At 38.6% G+C, this 26,635-nt stretch overlaps 1 protein-coding gene across 6 annotated transcripts in view; it reads right to left on the bottom strand.

The window, feature by feature from the left end:
* The window catches only part of ADGRG6 (adhesion G protein-coupled receptor G6), a 109,292-nt gene extending 83,038 nt beyond the window's left edge, over window positions 1-26,254 (bottom strand). For all 6 annotated transcript variants that reach the window (XM_017825937.1, XM_017825939.1, XM_017825941.1 and 3 more), the window contains exons 1-2: window positions 26,131-26,254; window positions 20,288-20,388 (exon numbers count right to left, since the gene is read on the bottom strand). In XM_017825937.1, the coding sequence (XP_017681426.1) occupies window positions 20,288-20,388; window positions 26,131-26,132 (103 nt within the window). In that variant the 5' untranslated portion in view covers window positions 26,133-26,254. The remainder of the gene's footprint in view (window positions 1-20,287; window positions 20,389-26,130) is intronic.
* Between the last annotated feature and the right edge of the window lie 381 nt (window positions 26,255-26,635).

Genomic DNA, 26,635 nt, shown 5'->3' with positions numbered 1-26,635 from the left:
TTCTGTCATAGAAACAAATAACCTACCTTACTATCTTCACACACTAAGTTCAACCGAAATATAGAAGTTGCTTAAAGTGAATACCTGAAGCGTGGCAAGATTTCATACGGAAAGCATACTACCTGTGAGTGACTATAATATCTGATCAGAAAACAGCAGGCAACAGAGTGGAAAAAGTTCTTCTTACTAAGAAACCTCACAGTTTGAGTTCTGAATTATTATTCAATGTGGTCCCTACCAGGTATACACAAGAAAGAGAAAATCTGCACAAACAAGAAGTAATTTGAAAAATTGTTCCAACAACATTGCCCTATGTCCCTCTAATATCTGAATGCAGCAAGTAATAAAAACTGTAAGATAATGAAGCAAACCACAGCACTTTTCCAGAGTGAAAGAAAAACATAAATACAAGGCCTCACCTGGGCAATGTGCTACCTTCGTAGAGGTAGCATCAGAAAAGGTGAGAAGTGGTCTAAAAACATAGAATTGACTTGTTTGGTGAGTCTTGTCTGTAACGCAGAGTCACAATCGAACAACTACAGCTACTGAAAATAAGGTAAGGCATAGCATAATGACACTTTCCATGCTAAATGATCATATAATTATACTCACGCAAGCGTGGATGAGAAAAAAGCGGACAAAGACTAGTGAAAAAACAGTGATGGTTGTATCTGACTCTTCCTTTCTCCTAATAGTGTCTCCTTCTAATATGATATACTATATCCTGAGAGCAAGGATACTGTGAAACATCCATCAGGCCATGGTACAGATAGGAATTAGGAAAAGGCATATTAATACTATGCTGTATAGGTTGGAACCCGCTTTACAGACCTGCTTAAACACAGCTCAGCCTACTTAACAAGTTGGTAAGTGTTTCTTGCCACACCACAGTGAGACTTTTTTAGTGGTCATATTTCACTCATGCAAGTAAGAAAAGAATGAGTCGTGAGTCATTTCATAACAACTCTGCAGAAATTAGTTCAACACTATGGCTGTGGGACAACTTAGCTGGACTGTCAGAGCACAGAGGAACAAGGAGAGAGAGTCCAAAAATCATCAGTAAGAAGCAGAGTAAAAAGGATAGAGCTTGCGTAAACAGGAAGTAAAGGAAGTCTTGCATTTCACCCTGACCATAGTGTCTAATTGCTATGGATAAGAAAAATTAAACAATTCCTTTCACGCTACCTATGTGCATAACCAAGTAGCTGTTGCACTCCACATGCCCTCTTGACCTAAATCCACCTTGCTACAGTCCTGTGACTGCATTATTTCTTCCACAAAAGCCACTGACTAAGCCTAGAACTATGGTAGACTCCTGTAGCAGAATTTTAGGCAGCAGCTCATCTGAGTTTGGTCAGGAGTTCATCAATAAAACTTAGTGACTTTATGCTTGCTTTCTTCTAGAGTTTTTTAATCAAAGACTTTCAGCTAGTAGCTCAGTTCAGAAACAGTCAATATAAGGAGCTCCTCAGGGAAAGTATTCCTTTTTTTTTTCTAATTACTTGACTAGACCCTAGTGCGAAGTCTAGTCTGCAAAACAGATGTTGGCCAAGAGTTAAAGAATTATTGTATCTACTTCCTTAAGAGACAGGCTATTCCAGATCTCCTAGTACTTATGAAATCTATTAAATCTATTTTAGTAGCTGTGTGGCTGGCACTAGCATCAATCATTGCAAGTTTTTCAGCAAAAGTTGCTGAGCAGTCAGTGTGTGCAAACCAACAGGGAAGTCTTCAGTATGGTTCAGAATAGCTTCAGTATAGCTCTCCCTTAGCACACATGGAAAAGTCGAGACCTTTTAATACCTGCAGGTATTAAATCTAATATGAACCTAATACCTGGTCAGCTGATCCAGACATTAATTTGATGTAGCAAAGAAGTAACCTCCTGAAAATAAGTAGCATATGAAAAACTAGATGGAAAATCTTATTTCAAAAAAAGGAAAAATTAAGAAATCTCCTTCAAAAATATTCTGTAAAGTAATAGCAAATAATTGTAAAACCTTTTCATTGTCATCACTTTCAAAACCTTTAGAAAACCTTTTTCAAATATCGAAGGAAATTCAAAACAATTATTTAAAAATTTGTTTTGAATTTGCAAAGCAAAATTTTTTTCTCCATCATTAAAACACTTAATCTAGCATTTTTATCCTGTCACTTTTCTTTAAAATTGATATACTTTTCAGTTTAAACAAAAACAATATGTTTGGGGAAGAAAAATCAATCTTATTTAATAACAACCGAATTCCTCATCCAAGCTTTCCAGGAACTCCAATATTTTCTTTCCTCTTTTTATTGTGCAGCAAACTCTGAAATGAGACAGAGTGCTGGAGATCCATCTGTAGTCTAAAAAGCTTTTGGGTGTGCAAGACAGCTCTTCTGTGGCTGTCATGACTGCAGGTTTTTCTCAGTGAAGGCAGTTCCCATCCCCTCTTGTAGTCAGACTCAAGACTGTTCACCCAGAACAGCCAAAACAGGCTCTGACAGCTTACTAGAAGAACAGCAATTACAGCATTTTGTAGTGTGTGGTAATTGAGTCATTATGATCAGGCTGCAACAATCACAAGAAGGAAAAAATTCTTATAATAGCTCAGATGGTAACTGCTTGCATATTTTCTTCAGTCTGTATCAGTAATGAAAACGGAAGAGCACTTGATGATTAGGTGGAATGCCTTCCTTCCAACAGAACCATTCAGGTACCACTTGTATCTATGCAATGCCATAGAAACAAAAAGTTGATGTCATCCTGATCTAAATGGTTACGAAAGTGTGACCACATCTTCCAGTACTGAATCACACGCTGCACTACAGAGAACTAATGGTGTCAGTCTCAACACTTTTTTTGGCTCATCTGGTAAGTTTGCTTCAGCCTGAACTCTAAACTTAAATATAATTAAGTGTCAGCAGCAACTTTAGGCAGTTTTTGGTTATGGAAATGGGCAAGGGTTGTTTGTAAGTAATCAGGCAACTCCTAGATTCATCTGTCAGCTGTGACTTGCAGACATTAGCCAGAAGAGTCTTCATTCATTTATGACGAGGCAAACAATTGCACCTTTTCTTCCAAAGCCAATTTTGTTATTGTCTGCAAATGCAAATCTTGCTATTTTATTTACAAGTAACCAAACCTTCCTGTTCTGAGAAAGCAGTTACTTTACAGGAAGTAACAGTATCAGAAGTTTCTTGGCATTTGGACTTACTAAAAAACTGAAACCAGCACAACAGTTTCAAATGGAAAGGTCTGAAAACATCTGTGTCTGAGCCAGCTGATCTCTGAACTGCCCATCAATAAGAAATCATCTATTTATGTGACCATATCTGAGTTGATATGAGGATATGCAGAAGTGCTCTATCCTTCTAGGGAGAGGTAGAACCATTAGTCCCATGGTTACCAGATCTGCACTGTGCAGAATAGCAGGTTTGTTCCCTCATTTGTGAGAAAGAACTTATAGAATATATGGTGAATTGCTGACTATCTTGGTTCCTTCTTCATCTTCGTTTATTTCTGTCTCTTCTGCATTTCAGAAGAAAGCAGAAATTAATGCTTTCTTTTTCCAGTGATGGTTCTTTTTATTCTCCTTCACAGTCTCAGGGAGCATTATATGAAAACCAGACACTTGACACCTTTCTCAAGGTGGTAAAACTGTGGTCGGGCTATTTGTTGCAACTGAAAAGGTTCTTCTGCTTATGTTTACAGTTGTGAGGAGCTACCACTCAAGTGAGTTGCTTCAAGCTTTCATTACATTTTAGTAAAGTACTAGCTCAGTCTTTTCCACTGCTTGTCAACATGATCAAACATATCCCAATATTTTCAAGCCCATTTCTGCCAGATGCAGTCTTAGTCTAGAGCACTGGGAGAGGAGTGTAATTACAAGTCACACATCCTGAAGGTATGCTAATAATGTTAACACTTGTAAAGGTTGCCAGTAACTGGCAGTCAGGTAAAACGAGTTTACTCCAGTTTTTCCCTCTGACCAGACCAGTGTCTTCGCTACCGCAAAGGATCTGCGGTATAAGAAATGCTAGAATTAGTGGACACCTGGACAAATAAAAAGTGACATTTTGTCTTTTAAACTTCTTGGATGTTCTCTGCAGGGTTTAGTTGTGCCATGTGGGTTAATGTAATCCAGCTGACATGGTTCACTTGGATATCCAGAAACTTTCTGGCAAAGACTCTCACCATAAGCTTTAAAGGAAACTAAGCGCCATTGTATTAAATGGAAGGTTCTGGCACAGATAAGTAACTGGTTAAGAGTTAGGGTATAGGAGCAAATATGAAGCTGCAAAAACACAAAAAAGTCACCAGCAGAGTGCCATAGGGGTCTTTGCTAGGATCCACATTAATTAACATACCCAGAAAGTATCTGGAAAAGCAGTAGAAGAGTACAAAGTTTGCTGATGATGGAAAGCTCCTCCAGACAGTAGATACCTTGAAGGCAAAGTGCAAAGAACAGAAAAATGAATCTCATAAGGCAGAGTGACTGGGCAATAAAATAACAAATAAAATTCAACATAGATAAGTGTGACAGTGTCCTGAGTGCACTAAAAGCCCTTAATTGGCTTTCAGTTGTTCCTGGACATATGCTGTAGGTGTATCTGTATCTGGCCTTTGTCTCTGGCTGCTCCTGACACGACTTCCTGGACTGACCCTGGGCCTACTTCTTCACCTCACCATGTCTACTAAACCAGCTGAGACATGGTGAGACTGTGCCAGTCAGTGAGAACTCTGTGCTGGAGTCAGCCTGGCTTCCAGATCCTCCTCCATCATGGACAACCCAGCTTCTACTGCTCCCACCAGGTGACAGCTGAGTATCCCAGCCTGGGTTCAATGAAGATGTTGAGCCACAGGCAGAAAATGCATAGGTCTGGGTCTGGGGTGGGGATGGTCAGGGCAAGAGAGGGAGTAGTCAGGTACTTTTCAAGCTGGGAAAGAGATGATATAATGACATCTGACAAAGGTCTACAAAAGGTCTTTGGGGGACAGGGAAAAGAGAGATAGGGAGTACCTGCTCACTGTTTTCACTTGGTGACCCCATGTTATAGAAGCCTGGTTCAAAGTAAGGAGAACAAGGTGATTCTTCATGCAGTGGGAAGTGGACACATGGCACTCCCTGCCTGAGGGCAACTGTGGATGCGCAAGTTCAAAGGGAGAGTGGGCAACTAGTTGGCAGAAATCCATTACAGACTACTAAAAAGGCAAGCCACACCAGCCTCAGTGAGATTTGCATTCCCCAAATGGAAATAGTTGAAGACTGGGAGAATTTTGTGGTGAAGCATCATGTACACAGGCCTTGTTTTAACTCTTCTGTTCCAGGTGCCCATCTATAAACACTGGGCTGCTTTGACCCCTGGCTTCAACCAATAACAGACTTACTTCTGTTCCAAGGGCAGATGGGCATCAGGACCTTGTCCACAGTTACAGGAAAATTAAATTATTTGAGGACCTGTAATCTGAAAACTGCCACAGTTATTAAACATGTCATAATTTCTGGAAGACTCATTTGTCTTACCACTGGCTACATGTCTGGAGGGTAAGAAAAACACCCTTAGCTCTAAAGGAAATCCTTTTTCAAATCTGATGTCTTAAGGATTACAATCCTTGTTCTTTTTGAGGATGTTGGCACCAAAGGCGCTAAGGAAGCCGGGGGATGGTTGGCACTGCATGCCAGTTCCAGTCTTTCATCTAGCAGAATATCTTCACATCAAAGATATCCTACTCTTTACTGAATATATTTATTTATTTACTTATTTGTTGCTGAAGAATTAGGAATCTTTCCACAAAGCTCTGGGCACCCTGCCATTACTTCAGATACACAAAGATTTTATGTGTTTCAGAGAAGCCCACTTCCTAGCAAAATGCCACCTTCGTTCAAACCTCAGTCCACACAGGACCTACTCATCCAAACTCCAACACTCCCCAAGTGCTCCTCCAGAAACTAACACTGCAGAAGTGAAAGACTGAACATCTTTTCTCTAGATAGATATTTTCTTGTCAGTGTTTTGCTAAGTGTAACATTGAATACTCTATTCCAAATGCCAAGCGTTTTGTTTTCTTTTTCCAACAGCATGATACAAATCAATCATCAATAAACTAATAATTACAGTGCCTTAAAACAAACAAACACACAAAAAAGCAAACAAGCAAGCCAAAAAAATCCCCAAAACCCAAAAAACACACCAAACCACACCCATGCACAGTATCACCCTAGAGAGAATACTAGAGAAGATGGAGAAACAATATTTTTCAAATGCGCAACCAGAAATACCCATGGAATAAAAAATCAAAGGGAATTTTTTTTTTCAAGTGGTAGGAGCATGTGGGAAGTACATGGAATACCTCTCTGTTCATTTTTTTTCTTTTTCATTATAAAAGACTATGTTCTGGTGTTACTTAGGTCATGCAGGACCAGGTTGCTGTTGATCTAACTGCTGGATCACTCAAAGGATGCAATAAATAATAAAATTAAAAAGAAAGGTCTTCTAAGCAAATTGCTTCACAGGGAAGTAGTTTGATTACTCCAATCACTGTCAATTTCAGCCTTCTTAAACTGTCTCAAAAATATAGTGGAGAACATCTCAATTAAGTGAATATGAGCGATACAAGAAAAATCAGTAAATTATATTTTGTTAACAAGACTTTCTGCTCTGCATATGGGATACATTAAAATTCTAACTCAGCACCTTGAAGAGTAATTATATTTTTATCTACATATACACAGTCATCTCAACAATATAAACTCCTCCCAGAAACATTCAGACACCACTAGGATTGTACAATCAAGGACTACTGAAGTTAGGAAATGCCACAGTTAACCTTCCTCTGGCCTTTGTACATAGATAATTGAAAAAAAAAAACGCCTCAATTACATAATCACATACTCATTTTGGATCTCATTTAGTTCACAGGAAGGACAAAACACATGAAATAAGCAACTTTGCAGTATCCTGCTTTACCTCAATTCTTCAAAGTGTTACCCTCAGCCTTGAAGCAATTCCAGACCTCTCCTAAGACATAAACACTGATTTCCTCATGAGCTTTTCTCTGGTGTTCATTAGTGTAACATTTGAACATTTCTTCAACAATTATTTTAATTAAAAACTTACAATATTACTGTGAGGGAAGAAGTATTCTTAAATTCATTTTACAGAAGTGTATCTGGGGAATATCAAGATCAGAAGAATCTTCTGATGTTAGGTATCTCATTTCAGACACACAGGACCTAACTTACTTGTGATTTCCGGCATTATACAGAGGTTAATATAGTCAAATACAGTTCCTCTTCGCTTCAGTTGCAATTACAGATGCAAATCATTCTATAGGTTTAAATTAGGCACAGAAAATGAGACTCATTGAAGACAGCCATGAAATTCATTTGCTTAGCCACCCCTAGCAGAAAAGAGTCAGAGTTTTCTAACATAGCCTTCAGCCACCCTAGCAATGAGATTTTCTTGCAATCCAGTACCTCATTTAGTGTACATATTTTACCTCTGGCCACAGTTTAAGCAAAGATCTTAAAACCTGTTTTCAGCCTCATATCACGTCTGCTCTGTCCAAAGCTGGAGGCCAATGACAAAAAGCAGGTGGCTTTGTAATAAAAACTGCATCATCACCGTGGATGTGAAAATGGAAAAATCCATAGGCAACCTGAATTCTTCCATTCCGTTATTTCCAAATTACTGAATTGACAGCTTTCTAGCCTTAATGCTTTCTTTAAATTATTTTCTTAGTAAAGCTTTCTTCTGTTATTTAAAATAAGTCAAATTTGAAAACCACCCTTGTGTGACAGTCAAAGGAAACCTACCCTCCTCGTCTACCACACAGGTATCTGACATTTCAACTGAATTAGCAAGTGCCGATTCTAGATTATCGTTCTCTATTGCACTAGCTGAATCCCAAGCTTTTCCTCACCTCCACATAAGACAGGAAATGATGAGAAAGTAAAAATATATAAATGTCTTACTCTGTCAGAATTGGTGTGATTGAAGGGTTGTGTTACTTTAAAGCAGTAACAGACAAGTAAGAGACATTTAAAAGCATATGACATTTCAGAAATAAACATACTGTGTCATAATTAGAAAAGACAGATTACAGGGATATGGCGATATTTGTATATAATTGGGAGCCTAGATATTTACTCAAACCTCTCTTATTGCTGCTGATAAAAAGGTGCTAACAATTAAAACCATTATTCATTCAAGTCTCATAGAGATATATTTTTCCATGATCAAAGCAGCCTTTACTCAAGAACAATTTACTTAAAGGGTGGACAAAGGCTCTGTGCTATTGGGCTGGATTTATAAATCTGTCACCGCACACAGGCAGTACAGGAGATCCACCTGCACAATTCAAATAAACACAATAACGTATCAAAGTTTAAGTTGCTTTTTAAACATATAATGTTTTAGGATAATTTTTATCAGTCATTTTTATTGCATATAATTTATATTACTGTATTTTTAAAGTAGTGTTCGAGAATAAGCCAAGTAACTTTATTTATAGCAGTATGCAAGCACGGGGTAATGGTCAATCCTACCTCCAAACAATGTATCTCCGGTGAGATATGATAATGCTGACTAGTATTAGTTTACTTATGAAAGTTCATACTATATGGAGAAAAAGAAACCATTTCACTATTATTACTATTTAACATTTATATTATTATGATATTATTACTTCAAGGGGACAACCCTCTTGGAGTAGCTTTAAAAATATAACAGGCAAATTGTTAACCTTAATGAAAACTTTGTATGTGTAATACATACCATAACCCCAAAAAAGGTCCCTAAGGGAACATATTCACTAGATCATTGTTTAGACTGGGCATATTGGTCTTCAGTGTTTTTCATAATTGTTGACAAATTGGTAAGCATAGCCCAACACTGATATCTAATGGTGCAGAATGTCTCCTTGCATTTGAAGTAACTTGCTCTTGAATGTATAGACTACCTCAGCCATACAAAGTCTACCTGCATAGCACTTGACTATCATGGTATTTGTTACCACTGGTACTTGTATACATACCTCTAAGTCTACACTCTGAGGCTGTAATTATTATGAGGAATGATATAAAAGGAATAATGGGGACTGTTGATGAGAACTGTTGTGAGGGCCAGTATAAAATACTGAACCACAAACATAAAGACAAATAAATTATGACAAACTGCAAAGAACAAACTGCAAAGAACAAACGGAAGAGCTTCTCTGCACGAAACAAAAAGTTTCACCAACTGCTATTAAGTAATTTATTTTTGTGACTCACAGCATTCATGTTTTCATGACCAGATTCTAGTTTAAGACCTTCCTTTGTTTTTAGAATATGTAACATTACTTTCCATTCTACTGTCATTGTATCATTTCTGATATTGAATTCTGTAAAGGAAAACTAATAGAAACCTAATGTGAAATACTACAAATTGCTAAGAGACTAGATTTTTTTTTAAGTTTGGCTTGATCCCTGCTAATAGAAGATGTTTCTACAGATTTCCACATATTTCAAGTGAATAAACACAGTAGCTGATTAAGATAAGAAGCATTGGAGACCTCACCCTAAAGATTAAAACTCTGGTCAGGCTGAGCTGTCTTCTCATTAGAAACAGAAACTACAGTAAAATATGAGGAAAGCTCAAAAAATCATGCCACTATAATCAAAAGCAATCCACTTCAAGGGGAAAAAGAAAGCTTTCCTCTGCATGTTAGGATTAAAAAGCAGTCAGATTATGGATGGATGGGTAGGTAGAAACAAGAGTGGATGTCTGGATTCTTACGATACTTTAAATGACTCTGCCAGTTACTGAACAATCCCCAACCTAACTGAAAAAGAGGATGATATGTCAAAAATGCTGGTTTCTCCTTGGCTTAGTTTTTGAGTGCTGAGAATGTTAATTCCCATCAAATCTCAGAATCAGAGGTTCTCTGACTCCTGCAAATGTTACTGTGTCTGTCCTGCACAAAGCATGAAAAGTGCTGGAAGAAAAATTCAGTAATATTCCTTTCAGAAGAGATTGTGCATCTGAGTTTTTTGCTGGAGCTCAAGTCAGTTCTTAAGTACCAAGAAGGGATTCACATGACATGAGAATTACACAGACAAAAAGCAGAATACAAAAACCTCTTCCATTTCACTGGGTGAGATCACAGTAATCTGCAGACAAAACCCACAAGTTACAGCATATAATCACTGGCAAGTGTACATAGCAACTCTTTTTAGAGTTCTTTAAGCCTTTTTCCTTTCTGAACAGTGAACAGCAATGATGCAGCACCACACAAGTTAAATCTTTAAAGGCATGGGGCACAACTTTGGCTTCCTCTAACATAGGAACATTGTTTGGCTAAGACACGAACTACCAAGTAGTTTCTATTTGGACATCTGGGGAGGGATTTTCCAAAGAGCTCCACAGTGATGTACCTCTGCACTTATTCAAAGATAGTAAAACCTGCATTGACTTTGGTGGGACCCAGTAAATTTAATGATACGTAATCCAGTTAAAATGGAAAAATGACCAGACCATACACAGCTGAACATTCACTGAAGAGTTTTTTTATATCTTATTCCAGAAGTTGTGTAAAAATATTTCAAGGTTAAAGCATATTTGTCTCAATTTCACCACTCTTAAGCACAAAAAAGCAAATTGCATGATTGTTGTGAGATTATTTCATTATTTTTTCAATCATACTATTACTAAGTTTTTTTCTTTTTTTTGGAAAAAAATCTCTATTTAAGAAAATTCGTTCTTTTAAGAAAACACGCTGAAATTTTAAAATGAACATAATTTTCTCCTTCAAATTCAGAGTATTTATTACATCAGAAAACTGATTAAGATGATAAAGCAAGATAAATGTTTTGAAAACAACATCTTTAAAAACTGGACTCTTCTCAGCTACATATCTGATACATTCCATTGCTATGATGTGCTATTCAGAAAAGTTTTATGCAGCCAAGCATTTTTTTCCAAATAGAACAACTTCAGATACTTTTGTTGAAGATAACAGTCAAAACAGTCAGTAACTACAGGAGTTGCCTGAAAAAGGATACTTCTATCACACACATCAACATTGCTGAAAATGAGAGGAAGAAAACCACCTAAACCAAAAGACAACCGACTATGCCAGATATTATTTGCAGGTAACTTCTAAGTTACCAGTGTTTGGCAAGATTTAAAAATTGCTTATTTGGTACTACCCACACATGAAAAATGTGAACATTTTATTAGAGGAAAGGACTGTATACATAGAGAGATGTTTGCCTTTTTAATCCTCAGTACTATCTTATGATTGCCATGGGCCACCAGAAGGAGAAATTTATTATTCTACCAATGCGACGTCTTTCTTTTTGACTTCCATCCTTCCAAGAATGCAGAAGGGTTAAAAGCAAATCACTTGTAAAGCAGTGAAATAATCACTTAACAGAAAAGCAATTCCTCATATGCAGAGACAGACAGAGGGAAGCCCCGACAGGTAGCATTTCTGATATACATGCCTTTGCCAGTTCCAGTGGCAATATCTTAACAGAAGCACACCCAATCCAAAACAAGATCAAAATACTAGACATCATGGAAACAGTATACTCCCAAAATCTGACAGGTCAAAGAAAAAATCCTGTGCTTTATAAACTACTTACATAATAAACTGTAACCAGAGCAGCTGGCGGACACAGCATAACTGAGGTAACGGGCTTACCCATGTGAGCGAGGGGGTTCATTATTTTTATTATTACATTTCCTTTAAATATCTTTATCAGTCAAACAATTTTTGTTTTCTAAAAGCCCCACAACCTGTAACTCACTGTACGAATGATGCCTTTGTTCAACACCTACATTTGCCCTTTTATTCTTGTGTGTATATTAAATACATACTTGAAAAATAATGGCTCTCTAAACCAAAGTTAAAATCCAACATGAGTTGAACACCATTTGGGTGATTTGTTGTTCAAAATATTGGATAGGTGGGCACCCACACTCAGCACAAAATCTCTAAGTTATTTTAGATTTCATTACAAAAGACATATTACTGGTGTTCCTTTGTGTATTTCTAACAAATCATCAGTCAAGATGATTTCAGGATTCTCTGTATGCTCTCAGTTTCTCTAAAGTGCAGTATAATATATGACTAACATACTTTGGAAGTGGAAGATATTTAGACAGAATCAGAAGAAAAAAAAACACTAAAATATTCAAAATTTAAACCTGCTTAGAGACCTTTCCTGTAAATTGAAGACAATGAGAAAAAACAGTTGTCCTCACAACACAGGAACAAATGTCACAGACTGGGTCACTTGTACAAATGCCTCTGTGATAACTTCAACCATGAGGTCTTTTTCTCCACCTAAATAGCAAGTTCTGATTAAAAAATGCCTTCAGCTTCATAGTATGGATTTCTCACTGAACAGCTCTTAATTAAAAGAGCTGTGAGAAGCCAGAGCATGCATCCGAACAAAACAAACTCTGTTCAAGATAGGGAGTCGCAGCTTTCTGGCTGACACCCATTAAGAAGCATATTCATGAGGGAAAAAGCTGGAATTGGGAAAAACTCTGATTGCTTTGTATCCTTTCAAAAATTAGGTTAGCTGTGTGACAATCTTTTCATGAATTTACCCTATGTTCTGCAAGAGCTAACTCTTGTAGATATTTAGCCCTGGAAAAAAAAGCAGCTGTTTTACAATGTACTGGGAGACAGTTGGACTACTTTGGGGATATCCAGAAGAAAAATGGTTTCAAGAATAGGAACTAACTTTTTGTCACTCTTTAATTGAATAAAATATTTTCCAACACGTTTTTTCAGTCTACAAGAACTTTCAAAAAATAAGTTCTCTGAAAATATGCCATGCTGACATTTCTACACAATATTAAGTATCTTGCATCTTAATAGACATAGCTGCAGTTTTAGAGCATTACTCAATCTGAGTTACCACCGTGGTGGCCTCGATTGTCAAATTTGACTATTTGCAACACTGGAATTTGAACAAACCAGTAAATAACTGAAAAGATGTTCAGAAATTGCTGAAAAGGAAATTCACAAAATGGGAATTGGTAAACATGTTTGGGGGCTGAAATCTTGAGGACAATTAGCAAAATAGTTTCCAACCAACAAATTGAAAACAGTCAGCATACTGTTCATGCGGCTGTAGTCCCAGACAGTAGGGTAAAAAACTCAAAAAACCCCCTACAACACGGAAGATTAAAAGTACAACATGAAAGATGATAATAATGGAGCACAAGTTCATAGTGGTACCAAAAAATTGTGACTGGAATTGTGTTTAGGGTGGAAATTGGCTTGATCTTTCAAGAGACGGCAAACAAAATTAACTACTGGAGGCCAGACTACATAAGCAGTCCTCTAACTATGAATTATACACTTAATTTTCCCGTACTGCAGCAAGAGTTAGAGCTTAGTCTGTCATTTACAGGAACTGAGCAGACCAAGAAGCACTGAACTCAGACAAAACAAGAGGTGTTTCTGGAAGTCCTCCCTTCCCTTGATATGGGAATTTATATTTTGGTTCTAAGTATCACTGTAAGGGATGTACTTCTTTGATGCAACTTACCATTATTACACTATTATTTTCATTAGCTCTGTAGAAAATGTTTACAGTATATAGCTAAAATACTTTATTTTTCTCTCATAGGAGAGATTTGGAAAAAATTTGGAAACAGTACAGGTAAGTTATTTAATCAGAGGTAATTCATACACAATCTTAACAAGGAATGTACTTTTCTAGGTGAAAAGTATCATAGTATCTTACTAAATTGTAGCTACAAGTCCATGATTTTTTCCATATTTTTGAAAAATAAGTCATACATACTTTTCTTCATTTTAGTATTGTATATTTATCTCAGACATTTCTGTGCTGTGGTTTTATAAAAATGCAAATTTTAACATTTTATTATCAGGAAGTGATAACTGAGGCCTTGATTTAGTTAGTTGCATGTTATACCTTGTGTAAATCACTTAAGCAATCTCATTAAGTAACCAAATCCTATATTCTAGCAAAACAATCATTGACACAGCAATAGGCACCTCAAATCTGCAAGATCAGCTCTTCTGATTGAGAAATGCTGACTTTACAGTGGTAATCACTCACTTCTAAAAGGTCCACTGGGATATTAAATCAACCATTTTAATTACTCAGTATTAATTGTGATGCATACTGAAATGTGCATCACACGATTGCTAGACCTGTATGTACGGAACTTTTGTCTGGAAAGCTTCTATTCCTAATCAACACCTTCACTTCATGATGCAACACTTGTCCCATTACTAATACATGCTAGAAAAAAGTGACATTCTCAAAGACTTCAGTCTTTTAGTAAGAGAGAAACACATTTTGCTCTAAAATGTTCATTCACATTATTGAGAGGAACTGACAAATAGCATAAATTAATTTTTTTAAAAAATAATAACCTTTATCAAGGGCAGCCTTTTGTAAAGCACAGTCACAAGTTATCTTGGGGCTATTGTTGGATATACCACTCAGGTAGGTACTTTTATTATCTTTTGTCATAGACAAACATCCAAATTGTTGTTGGCTATGTTTTTAATTTCTAACAGTGAACAGAAAAAAATGAGTCAAAAATAATTTATAAATGGATTCTGAAATCCTATAGGTCATAAAGACTGGACCTTCAGTGCCAGATTGTTCTTTTCTTTAAAGGTATACTCTTTATGGAAAGGTAAATTATTTAGCCTATGTTCTAATAAAGGAGTGCAGAGACCCTGTAAGATGAGGTCCCAGTCAGCCTTGAAATTCTGTGATGTTTGAGCGTATTCCATGTGGGTTTAGCTATCAGTGCATACCAGAGGAGCGGGAAAAATCACCGTGTTTTTAAGGCAATATTGTTATGGTTACTGCAAGGAGGTCCAAACTCTTTAGGGAAAAGAATTATCAACACCATAAAAAATAATAGCTGAAAAAAGTAAACAGAGGTAATGAGAGGCAGGTTCCTGTGACATTCATTCCAACAGTAATTTACTTTTACATTAACAAATTGTCAACTAGGGGAAATACAAGAAAGCCAACTAGCAATTTTTTCTCTGCAAGGTTTGTATGAACAGAAATTCTAAACACATGCCTCAAGTCAGGAAAAAAGGAGATATTAAACAGAACATGAAGAGGATTGCTTTTCATATGTTTTGCTTAAGCTAAATTAAAATATAAAAGAAGACTGACAGAGAAAAGAGAAAGAATAAAAATACTTGAGAACTTTTCATTAAATACACAGATTCCTTCTGACTAATCTCCCAATTACTTATGAGGCCTGTGTAAGGAAAGAAACTACCAGACTGAACATTTTTTCAAACTTTTCAGGTTTCTTGAGTTTTTCCATAGCTTTCAGAAACATGAATTTCCATACTTGAGTCAGGGATGGCACTCTCAGTCACATTTACCCTACTCAGCTGTTGCTTTACCTATGCACATCTGTTCCCACCTGTGGAATGCCATGAAAGAAGCTTCACAAAGCACCAGTTATAAAACAATGTTATAAAATCATTCCTTGCTGTACGCGAGGATTGTGCTGAGTGACAGGGTTAATGCCTTGGCACTTCGGTTCTTGCTGTGCACATGGTAAGAAAGAGGAAGATAAGGCAATGTGCTGACAACCATTTCATCATTTGCTCAGTGATAGGATCTTTGGCCCCTGTCTGGGGTACACAGCTTGAGATCTGTGGTGAAAAAACACACTTCCTGATTTGGCTGTTCCAGATAAAACCCAATCCATTTTCACGAATGGCAACGTCACTAACTCTTGCTGCTAGGGCTGGTGGTATGAGCAATACTTCCCACCATACTGACTTCCAATCTCTTATTAGGCTGTTGAACCCACAGGTTCAATCTGAAATACTCCCATAAACGAGAGAGGACTTTAATCTCCCCTTTATCTACATAGGCCCAATTAAGGAGCACAATAGACAGAGATGATCTGATATTGGGATCATCATCAGCCACGTGGGTGAAGGACCTGCTTTCAGATTTATTCTTTTTCCTAACCTCTCCTTCTTGATGAATTAAATATAGCACAAAATTTTGCTTTGAATCACCACTAATTAAAATTTCAAGGCTTGTAATAGAATTGAAACTACTCTTTGGTGAACTTCTAGGAACTGATTAAACCCTTTTGGGAACATGGAATCATGATTACAGACATCAGTGCATTTTACCAACAGATGACCAAAACAACAAATCCTCACCCTGGCATTAGCTACAGTCATAGTAATTCTATGATAACATCAGTATGGGGCATAAGAAATAGTATAGTAAGAATTACAAATGTCCTCATGGTTTTACTAAGATAAATACTTTCCACATTCTGAATAAAACTAAACATGGTCGCACAGCAGTCAACATTTGAAATGTCTATTGACTCTTATGTAATTATATGTTTATTAATGATATAAGAAGGTAAAAACTCTTATGAGGATGTGATCTCCTCAAATGTTCAAGTGTTCAAAACTTTGAAAGTCTAATACTGACAAGACACTTGAAAATTAGACTGGAAAGCAATTATGTAAACTGGAATCTGCTTTTAAGGTCACTGAGAAAACTCCAGTTCTTCTCCTGGGTTACCAGAGAGAGCACAGACAACTCCAAAAGATAGCACAATGTTAAAACATTAGACATTTTGCTATGACAACTGAAAAGTGAAAAGCAAGGGGGGACTAAACTGAACATTTTTGTGAGGCTATACACAGTCGAAGCAACTGATTTTTACTTTCTGTAGTGAACTGCTGCTTCCTTATGTGAGATAAAAATGAGGCCACTGCAACAGGACAAACACCAACACAAATTTTAGGCAGAGCAAAACCACTGTCATATTCTGAGAAGTGCAGTTTCCAAAGGATCTCCTCATTTCCCAGATTTTTAACCAAAATAGATTCTACAGGGCAATGATTACGGAAGCACTATAGAAATAGGGAAGTTTGGAAATTATCTAATGTATTTCTTGGCCCCAAGGAAAGAGGAATGTAGATTTAAACCATTTCTGGCAGATATTACTATACATTCCCAAGGACTGAGATTCCCCAGCCTTTCTTGGCAGTCTATTCCTCTAAACCTTTTGATGAGACGTCCTCCCTTCATTTACCTTGCTGTAATTTAGGCCTATTCTTTTTTTCCCTTCCAACTGCCCAGAAAGATCAGTCTATCCCTTCCCACTATCTCTTTAAATAATCTCAATTTTTATGCATTTCCCCCTCTGACTACTCTAGACCAAAAAATCTTAGTTCTTTCAGTCTGCCTTCATTAGTTATGTTTTCCACAAATCTGTTCACTCTTGTTGTTCTCTTTTGGGCTCTCTGAAACCAATGAAATGTACGTAGAAACAAAAAGTTAGGAATGTGTGAACGTGATATAAAAGCAGATTTAACTAATTCTGTTTAAAGCACCCTCATTCTAACATCTCAGCTTCTATACAGTCCTTTCACTGGAAGATATGTAAGCTGTTTACAACAGAGGCGAGATATACACTCATCACGGGGAAACTGAGGCACAGCTAAATGACTCACATAAGGCCATCAGAGACATCTGCCCCAGAGAGGAACGGAAACTTGTCAAGTTACTAACTGAGCTGTGCTGTAACCTCACCCCGTGTCACAACACATGATGTTAAGCCAGTCCGCCAAAACAGTTATGGTTGCTGAGATTTTAACTAACATGATATATTTTTATAAATTATTTTCATTTTAATAATTTCTTTGTGTTCTTCTATTTCAAGTGTCACAGTCCATCCATTGATTCCTTTGAGGTATCAGAGCTATATTTTGGGACTGCGCTTTTGCTGCACCTGCTTGTCAGGACCTTACTTATCAATTTGTGGCTAAACATTGCTTCCACAGACCATCCCACTCCCGTTCTAAATTTTCTGCGGCGTAAGCCTTCTCCTAACCTTTGTTTCTGAAAGCAGGCCAAGTGCTGTAGTTTTTCTCAAGGTAAACTATAAAATTACTACTTTTGCATTTTTCCATGTCACAGTGTGACTGATATCTTTATCTTAATGAATAGCCCCTTAAATAATCCATAAAACCTAGACCTGATGATCTTAATCCCTCGCTTGTATGTAACCTCCTCTAGGCAAAGCTTAATAAGCCCCAAAAGATTTCTAAGCTTACAGCTCACTAGAGAGGCTGTATGAATGTCAGGCTTCATGATATTTCTACTGTAACTTTAGCAAAGCTTAAGCTGCCAGAGAGATTATGAATACCATATGAACCCATAGCCAAGGTGACCAATACCTTTTAAGAATATGAAATAAAAAAATGCAGGAGCAGCAGTGTTTCCCACTTTGTGTGTCTTGCTCTATTAAAAAAAGCAGATGAAAATATTCTATTTTCCAGCATAACCTATGCTTTTACATCAACGTAAAAAGAAATATGAATCCTGGGGGTCTACAGGCAAGCACTGCCAAGTGACAGGTTCCTGTAAAGGTAAATGTCTCATTTCATTTCAGTCGACTGTTAACAGCAGACTACCTATCATCTATTTCACTGTTGAACAGCAAACATTTGTCTATTGAATGTGGGCATTTCCAGGGTACCTTCTTTATCTACTTATCATTCAGACAGATAGGGAAATATCTTTTGCATTTATTGAAAGGTTTGAAGATTTCAAATCTGTTCCTGTGGAGTCAAGAGAGGAAAAGCCCCCACAGGGATGCACTTGAGGTGTAAAAGACTCAGGTTCAGGTCTTTGCTCTGATTTCCATCAGAGACCTGGTTCTGAGTTTCCTACATGCCAAGCCAGTGCCTGAGAAAAAAGCGTGAACAGTTAGAGGCTGGAACACTTTGTCTGCTTTTACCAATCCAATGACACCAACCATTTTATTGCTGAAGTGGTTAGCCAGGGGCATATACGATTTCATAAAAACACATCTTGGAGTTTGGCACAGGTCTTTTCACCCAGCTACTTGTTCAGTACCAGCACAGCTAGCGATGGCACGCTGTGGTTAGCTGAATGCACAGGTGAGCCTGTGGTTGGCTTCCTCTGTCCTCACAGCATACTGGCTTGGACCTTCTGCCTCACGGGACTTAGGCTTGCCGTGTCACCTGCACTTTCAATAACTGAACTGTTATCGAGAGGAATTAGCAAAGGCTAATAATCTTTGGTCTTAATGTTCTAGTCACCAGGTAACAGCCCACAGGACATGTAAATTAGATCAGGTTTTGCCGATTTACTTCATGCTAAGGATGGCAGCTGCACGGCCCAGGATCACCGGGACACAAAATCTGCCAGCCAATGGAGTCATAGGCAAGAGCAGATCCCAGGTATTCTTCTGGCTACACAATTTAATGAAAATGAAGAACACCTAATAAAGTGACATGAATCTGGAAACTGTTACTGCACAGCAACTGCATTGTTTTTTCTCTAAAAGTGCGGGTACTAAAAATGTAAAAAAATGCACCTTTTACCTAAAGGAAAAAAAAAACATTATCAAAGAAGTTAAAAGCTCTTGCTATATATAAACAATCCTTTTTTCCAATGGCAAGTCTGTAAAAGCAAAACTACTCATCCGATATGGAATCAGCTGAGCACAAGCTGCTCCAAAATTTTCATATGCTCCAGAATAAACTCCAGAGATTTTTTCCAGTAAAGCAGCTGGAGCTTCTAATATACTTTGCACTCTAGTGGTTAGGACAAGACATTTAGTAAATGAAACCTGTCATTCATTTATTTAAAGAAAACAGTCAGAACGTATTACATTATGCTGTGCTGAAGTGTCACCATAGATCAAGACGATGTCAAGTTAAAACTGATTCTTCTTTACAGTGTATTATTATCTCAGATACATATAAATTGCTGAGGAATGTTTCTATTATATGAATCATAAAAGCATTTAAAAATAATAAGCACACTACAGTTATTTTACAACTTTGAACTAGAGTGAAGAGTTACTGAATACATAATTTACAGGCACAAACAGTACTGTGGAAAATAGAAGAGCTACATGATTACTCACAGTATTCCAAAAATTAGAAGAAATTCAAAAGAGATAGGCAAGGTAAACACAAAGAAAGGACAGCATGAAAGAATTAAAAAGAAAAAAAAAAAAAGGAAAAAAATAGTAACACTTAATAACAAAAATAATGAGTAACAAAACAAAGCAAGGCAAAATGATAAAAAAAACAACAAAAAGAAAATTCAGTGGTAGCAGAACAAGGTAACAAATCACAACCAATTACTATAATGCATAACTTTCATCAAATTCTTATATTGTACATAATTCAGTCATACATAAGCATAATCCTCAGTCATCAAAACATTGGCTCCTAGACCACTTATTTATGCAAGAAGATAAATTGCTGACTTACCTGCTTTCTGCATGCATATAATATATGTGGTTAACAAAATGAGACAGTACTGCAGCTTCCATTTCCAGTGATAGCACCACATTTCACTTACATGAGACATCCTGTGGGGGGGGGAAAAAGCAAGAAAGAATTCAGGGAGTTTTCCAAGAAGACAAGAAAAAGAGGAAAACACTGTTGTTAGTCAAACAAGTAACTAGCAGTAAATAAAGCAGCACTTGAAAATTATGGATGGCCCTAGTATTGCTTAAATGGGGACACAAGTTTGCCAAAAAGGGTCAGAAATTATATTGTCTGGTTCTTAGCAGACAACAAAGTGTAAGACTGGTCAGCATTGGGCTTCTAAGCAGATATATGTGGGTGGTATTTCAGTAAAAGAAACAAGAAGCACAGTCTGAATGAGTTAAGATGTAGGGTTCTTTTTAAATACTTTTGCTTAATTTACCTAATTTACACATATAAACACATTTATGCTATTTAAACATATATAATACATACATATATAAAGATGGTAGGTGATCATTTGCCTCTGCCCTTAACAAGGCTTTCCATCTTGCAGTGCTAATATTTTGAGAGTTATAACATTTTCTGCTGAAAACTTTTATGAAAATCCTGAAACTTTCCTTGCTAAAATCTAGGAGCTCATCTGTGCTGCCAGTGAAGTCAGGGACAGCTTTATTCTTTAATAAAACAAATGCAATTATATAAAAGTCTCTATCAGTTATAGCTTGAAATTGAAGCTTCCTTTCCCTTGAAGCATACAGGATATTCAATGGCTAAACCAAAATGTGTCCTCCATAGTGAGCAGAAAAGGAAGCAAAAAAGACTTAATAAATTTGGACAGGTCTTTAACCAGGTATCCAAAATGAACGGTGTTCCACTACATTACCATCTCATCTTATTCAACAAATTACTGGCAAGCAAAAGGAAGCAACATATAATGAAACACAACACACATTATTTTGACCAACTCCTTCCCCTCCTATTTGGTGATGATAACTGACTTTTTGTTCAGTAAGATATTATCTACCTATACTGGGAGAAAACTTGTTTGCTCCACAGACACGGCTGTGAACCTGCCAGTGAAAGCTGGGGCAAATATAAAACCTTTCCCAGTATCAGCTTCTGTTTCTTCCCAAAGCAGAAGCCAAACTTAATGCAGCAAGATAAACCACTATAAAGGAACAACTAATGTTTCAGATTAGAAAGTGGTAGTTCATCAAAGCACCCCCCTGGGCCAGACGCCAGTGGGCCCAAGTAAATGGCACTTCAGCAGACTGCTGAAGACTGCAGTCAGTCAGGCTTTCATTTAGTGCAGTGTTACACAGAACAGGTATCTGATTACAAAAGAATTTCAGTTCTTTATGGGTAGTTGTATCAAATTAAGAATCTGAAGCAGACTTATTTTTTCTGAAATACTGTAAAGTCAAACTTAACAAGTGTTGAAGACAAGCACAGAAAACACTGGGCTCTGAAATACAAGAATCTCTTTGATGAAGCCAGACACACAAAGTAACCAGATTATCAAACAATAGAATTATTGTCCTTCAACTTAATATCCAAAATCCCTATTAAAATTTCAGACAAGAGAATGCAGAGGTTTTGAAACCATTACTGTTCAATGTATACAATTCATAAATCCACAGTACTTTTAATATTAATTTAGAAAACACAATTTGAACAGAAGTCCTTGTAAGATACAAAACCAGTTGCACACACATGCAAGCATGTACAACATACGTATGTTTTCACAGAGTGAGGAAATGGAAATGTTGAGGCTAGCAGCATGACATATCAGAGATACAAGAGAACACTGCTCTTCCTACAGAAGAATTCGCAGGTACTGATGAGCTACATGCCATCCTGCTGCATAATCTACGAATGCAAATGTGTAGAAGCAGTTGCATTACTAGTTTTTGACCGTTGCTTTGTTTTGAGCAAGCACAGATACAGTTATCAGACTAGGAAATAGCTGCAAACAATTATTTATTAACTCAGAAAAAATCTGTGTTGGTTTTTATCAAACCGAAACATTGTCTGTATCATCACTTTTGATGTGTCTGTGAACTCAGCCAAAGCTTTTGCTCATTTAACAGCTGGGGAATCCAAGACACTGAGTTTGAAATACTTGAGGAAAAATAACATGACAAGCTTCTGCTGCCTAGGTCTGGTGTGAATCTACCCAGTCACATTGCCTTTAGTGCCTTTCTTAAAGAATATGAAATTCTGCATTAGTCTGAAAGAGGTATTTAATTTGGCCAATTTGCTATTGTTAATGTTCACTTGCATTGCAGTAATGCTCATGAGGCCAGTACTTCATGGTACTCCCTGGTGACAGTTTACATTCTGTTTCCTTACTTATGAAAGTAGTACAAGTTAAGAAAGATTTCAAGAACATGGATAATCAACAACAGAGCAGAGTATAAATAAGTGCAAACAGTAAGGCAGAAAGTAGGTATAAAGATTTTTCCCCAGAGAAAAAAAAGCTAGATAGTTATAAAATTGCTATTAAAAAAATATACAATTCTCCACCAAAATAAATAAACAAATATGTAAACAATACCAAAACTGTCTTCTCCACTTACATGTTTTACAGTTGAAGGACAAAACAATTCTCTTTACACTACATCATCTCAGTTGACAAGAAAGGTTTATCAAACTCACACAAGAATGACCACAGGAGAGGCATGCTACCAAAACACTCCACTAATGTGGGCACCATGAGTCAGAACTGTTTCTTTTGGAGAGGATTTTTGAAGAACTATTTTACAAAGCATAACCTCTACCTGAGTGCTACAAATAAGTGAGGAAATCACTTTATTTATATATATGAGATATTAATGGCCAGTCTTCGCGAGCGAAGATTTGGGAAAGGTCATTGACCCTTGAGATATATATGATATATATTTGATCTTGTGGAGATAAAAAGTCAAAATTCAGAAAACTGACTGCCTACAGTTTTCCACTGTGATATGTCACACCCTTGTCCACACAAGAAATTGTCAGAGATGGAAGTCAGCTAACACATTGCCAACAAAAAGGCTTCTTGCACAACAAAATCCATCCGTGATATTTTTTAGTGTGACATCCCAGACAATTACGATAAGGTGTTGTAGTAACTGACAAATACTTCCAAGACATTAAAAAGACAGCCTAGTTGCAGATAATATTCACCTCTTAATATCCACTATGTTTATATTTATTTTAAAGTTCTTTTTCTTGATTATTTGTGTTAATTAACATCTAGAAGTGAATCCAAACAGCATACGAATAATTCAGTACAAAAACCAGCAAACAGTTCTGGGCTAGTTTATAGCTTATCAAGGGATGATATGGTCCCCTGACAGCACTGACTTGATGGCTCTTTGGTCTTGTGTTATTATTTTTAATAGTATTAAAAAGATGTGTTCTGTCATTTAATATTCAGCAGCAGCACAGAGAATGGCTATCTGCACAGCAATGTACTAAAACACACCATGAGTAAGCAAAGGGACGGATCTTTGTCCACAGCAACATATATGGATTATTTCACTCTTTAGCTTTGGTTACATTAAAATTGCGGAGAGCATACTAAGTGTTCTTCTCTATTATTTTCTTCTCTATTTTGTATCAATTTAAATGAAAAAGCCCTGTTCTGTCCCCAGCTGGTAACACTCTAGCAGTTCTGAAGAAATCATTGTAAAGTGTCAAACAGAGAACCAAAACATTTTACCTAATGTATTTGGAAACTATTAGGACACCTATGGTAGAAGTATATCCATTACAGCTGGATGTAGTCTCAAAACAGCAATCCCTCGTAACGTTTTGGGGTTTTTTGGCCTTCTGTGGAGTCTGATAGAAGTACTATTTTTTTCTATGGACTTGCATTTCCTATAGTAGACACTGTGTGATATGACCACTCTAGCTACCAATTCAGTAAAGTCCAGTCCACAGCTACTTTTATTTCCTATAACATAAGGAGACAATGAGCTTATTCACAATTCATTCCAGAAGAGCAAAATAGACACGTAATTTATCTAAACCATAAATGGATGTAACTTGACATAGTCCAAGATGGGATTACTGCAAGTTTTGCTACATCCAACTACTAAATCTTTTACTCTACGTGCCAGCAGCCAGCTAGCAAGAACAACATTATCACCTTTTAGGGAGTATATAGCTCCGCAAGACAACATACACAAAATGTGAATAATCCTGAAGCATATCATTTGTATACTGTACAGTCTCAAAACATGCAATACAAATTTGAATACACCATCTTCCTTGTTCAGAGCTTTGTCAAAGTTCCCTGAAGTAACATGTGAATTCTACAGTGTGCCTCAGGCACACTGACATGACTTTCTTTGGTCTTTGACATGTCTAAAGCTATTAAGGAAAAATGTTGCTGACACTTTAAAAATTAAAAGAAAGATAAGATCAATTTCACAATTTTTTTTTCTCATAGAGGTTGTAAACAAAAATACTTTAAGCCTAATCACTCTCAAGTGAACTACAAGTAAAAGGCGATGGCAACTCACAGTTTAGTTCACACAGGTTAATAGAGGAGTTGATTTTAACTTTGAAATCCTTGCTTTAAACTGTAGCACATGAATGTCTTGAAAGATTAATTACACAATACCCCTTAAAAATTTCATTTTGTTAAGCACTACTTGTTCCTAATTATTCTTACAGTCAACCTTGAAAACACTATCATGCTCATCAAAAGAGATGAAAAAAAATTAAGACTGTTCCTTTTAATTTGAACAGTATCAGCTCTATCAGAGCCATCTAAGTCCCTTGGTTTTCCTTTCAAAAGAAGCTTTTCCAAGTTGCAGGCAACAAATCTGCTGGCTGTTTCCAGCTCAGTAGCACTGCAACATCAGGTCTTTAGGAACTCCTTTTCATTTTCTGCCTCAACTTCACGGTGTACTGTGTGGACGCCCTACCCTCTTCCCCTTGTACGGATTCCCTCAGGTCTAGCCACAGGTCTTCGCTCTTGACTGCGAACGCACCGGCGAAACGTCAAACACCAAACCTCAGCACTTCTCCTTACCGTCGGCGAGAGACAGTCAGTAAAGGAGAAATATCTCGGGGAAGGCGCCCAGAGGCAACGGCACCAGCCCGCCCGGGGCCAGGCAGCGTACGGCAGGAGGGAGAACCCCCGACCCGGCTACGACGCCCCCGCCCGCCCCTCGTCCCCCGACGGCGGCAGAGCCCCGCGCTGCCCCCGCTCCGCCGTGCGCTGCGGAGAGTCGCGGTGGGGCTGGGAATGTTTTATGAAGGCCGTCCGGCACTGCCTCTCCCCTTTTTATTTTTTCCCTACTTGTTTTGGCACCGCACCTGGAAGGCCCCCCGTGGTGCCTGTGGTGCCAGCGCTTCTCGACGTGAACGACCGCGGCCCCGAGCCGAGAGGCCGGGACCGGGCGGGTGCCGGGGCACCGGCGTTCAAGGAAAGTGGCGAGCGGGGCCGAGGGTTTCGCTACTTGTCTGCAAACACGGGGAAACTCACCAGGACGGTCCTAAGGACGGGATTAGAGTGCCCTGTGAAAGGCAGCGGCCGTCCGGGAGCCTGCAGGGCAGCCGCCGACGGACGCGGAGCCCGGACAGGGCAGAGCCCCGCCAGTCCTGCCCTCTGAGTTCCCGGCGTGAAATTCCCCCGTTTCCCCATTCCTTCAGCCCTACCTACCTGCGCGGCTCAAGCCTGGTATTACTCACCACCTACTGTGGGTGGTGGTGGTGGGGGAGCCCTGCCGCTCTGCCCGGGGTTCCCTGCCCCACGATGGAGCCCGCGGGGATTATCCGCGCTCCCCCAGCGCCGCGGGTGGCCGGCAGCAGCCCTCGCCCCAGAGACCGGAGAAGAGACTTACATGGTGACATTACGGGACGGCTCTACTCCGGCTCTCAGCAACCATCCTCCCTCGCTGCCGCTCGCTCTGCCTCTGGCCCGCTCCCTCGCCGGCTTCTCGCAAAGGTCATCACTCCTTGCCCACCTCTCTTCCCCGCCCGCGCTGATCTGCTCCTCCTCCGCCGCGATGCTTCCCCCACCCCGCGCCGCGCCGGGACCTGCCTCTCTCTGCACAAGTGGAGGAAACTTCGGTGCGAAGGGAAGTCGCCCCCGCAGAGGGCAGGGGCCGCCCCGCCCGCTGGCCGATCCCCGCGCCCTGCGCCCCGCAGTCAGGTGGCGGCTCCGGAGGCTCCGGCGCGGCCCCGCGGGCTGGCCCGACCCCCCCGCCGCACCGGGGGCAGGACGGGACCCGCCGAGCCGCCAGCGGGGGCCCCCGCGCACTGCTCCGAGGACCTGCTCCACGGGGCTGGCGCGCCCCTCTGGGCAGAGAGGTGGCTACCGGGCCCCCGCTGCCGGCGACCCCTGGG

Source organism: Lepidothrix coronata, unplaced genomic scaffold (genome assembly GCF_001604755.1).
Source record: "Lepidothrix coronata isolate B3197 unplaced genomic scaffold, Lepidothrix_coronata-1.0 Scaffold123, whole genome shotgun sequence".
NCBI lineage: Eukaryota > Metazoa > Chordata > Aves > Passeriformes > Pipridae > Lepidothrix > Lepidothrix coronata.
The sequence above is the reverse complement of the archived record's forward strand: the minus strand, read 5'-3'. Positions and strand labels throughout refer to the sequence as shown.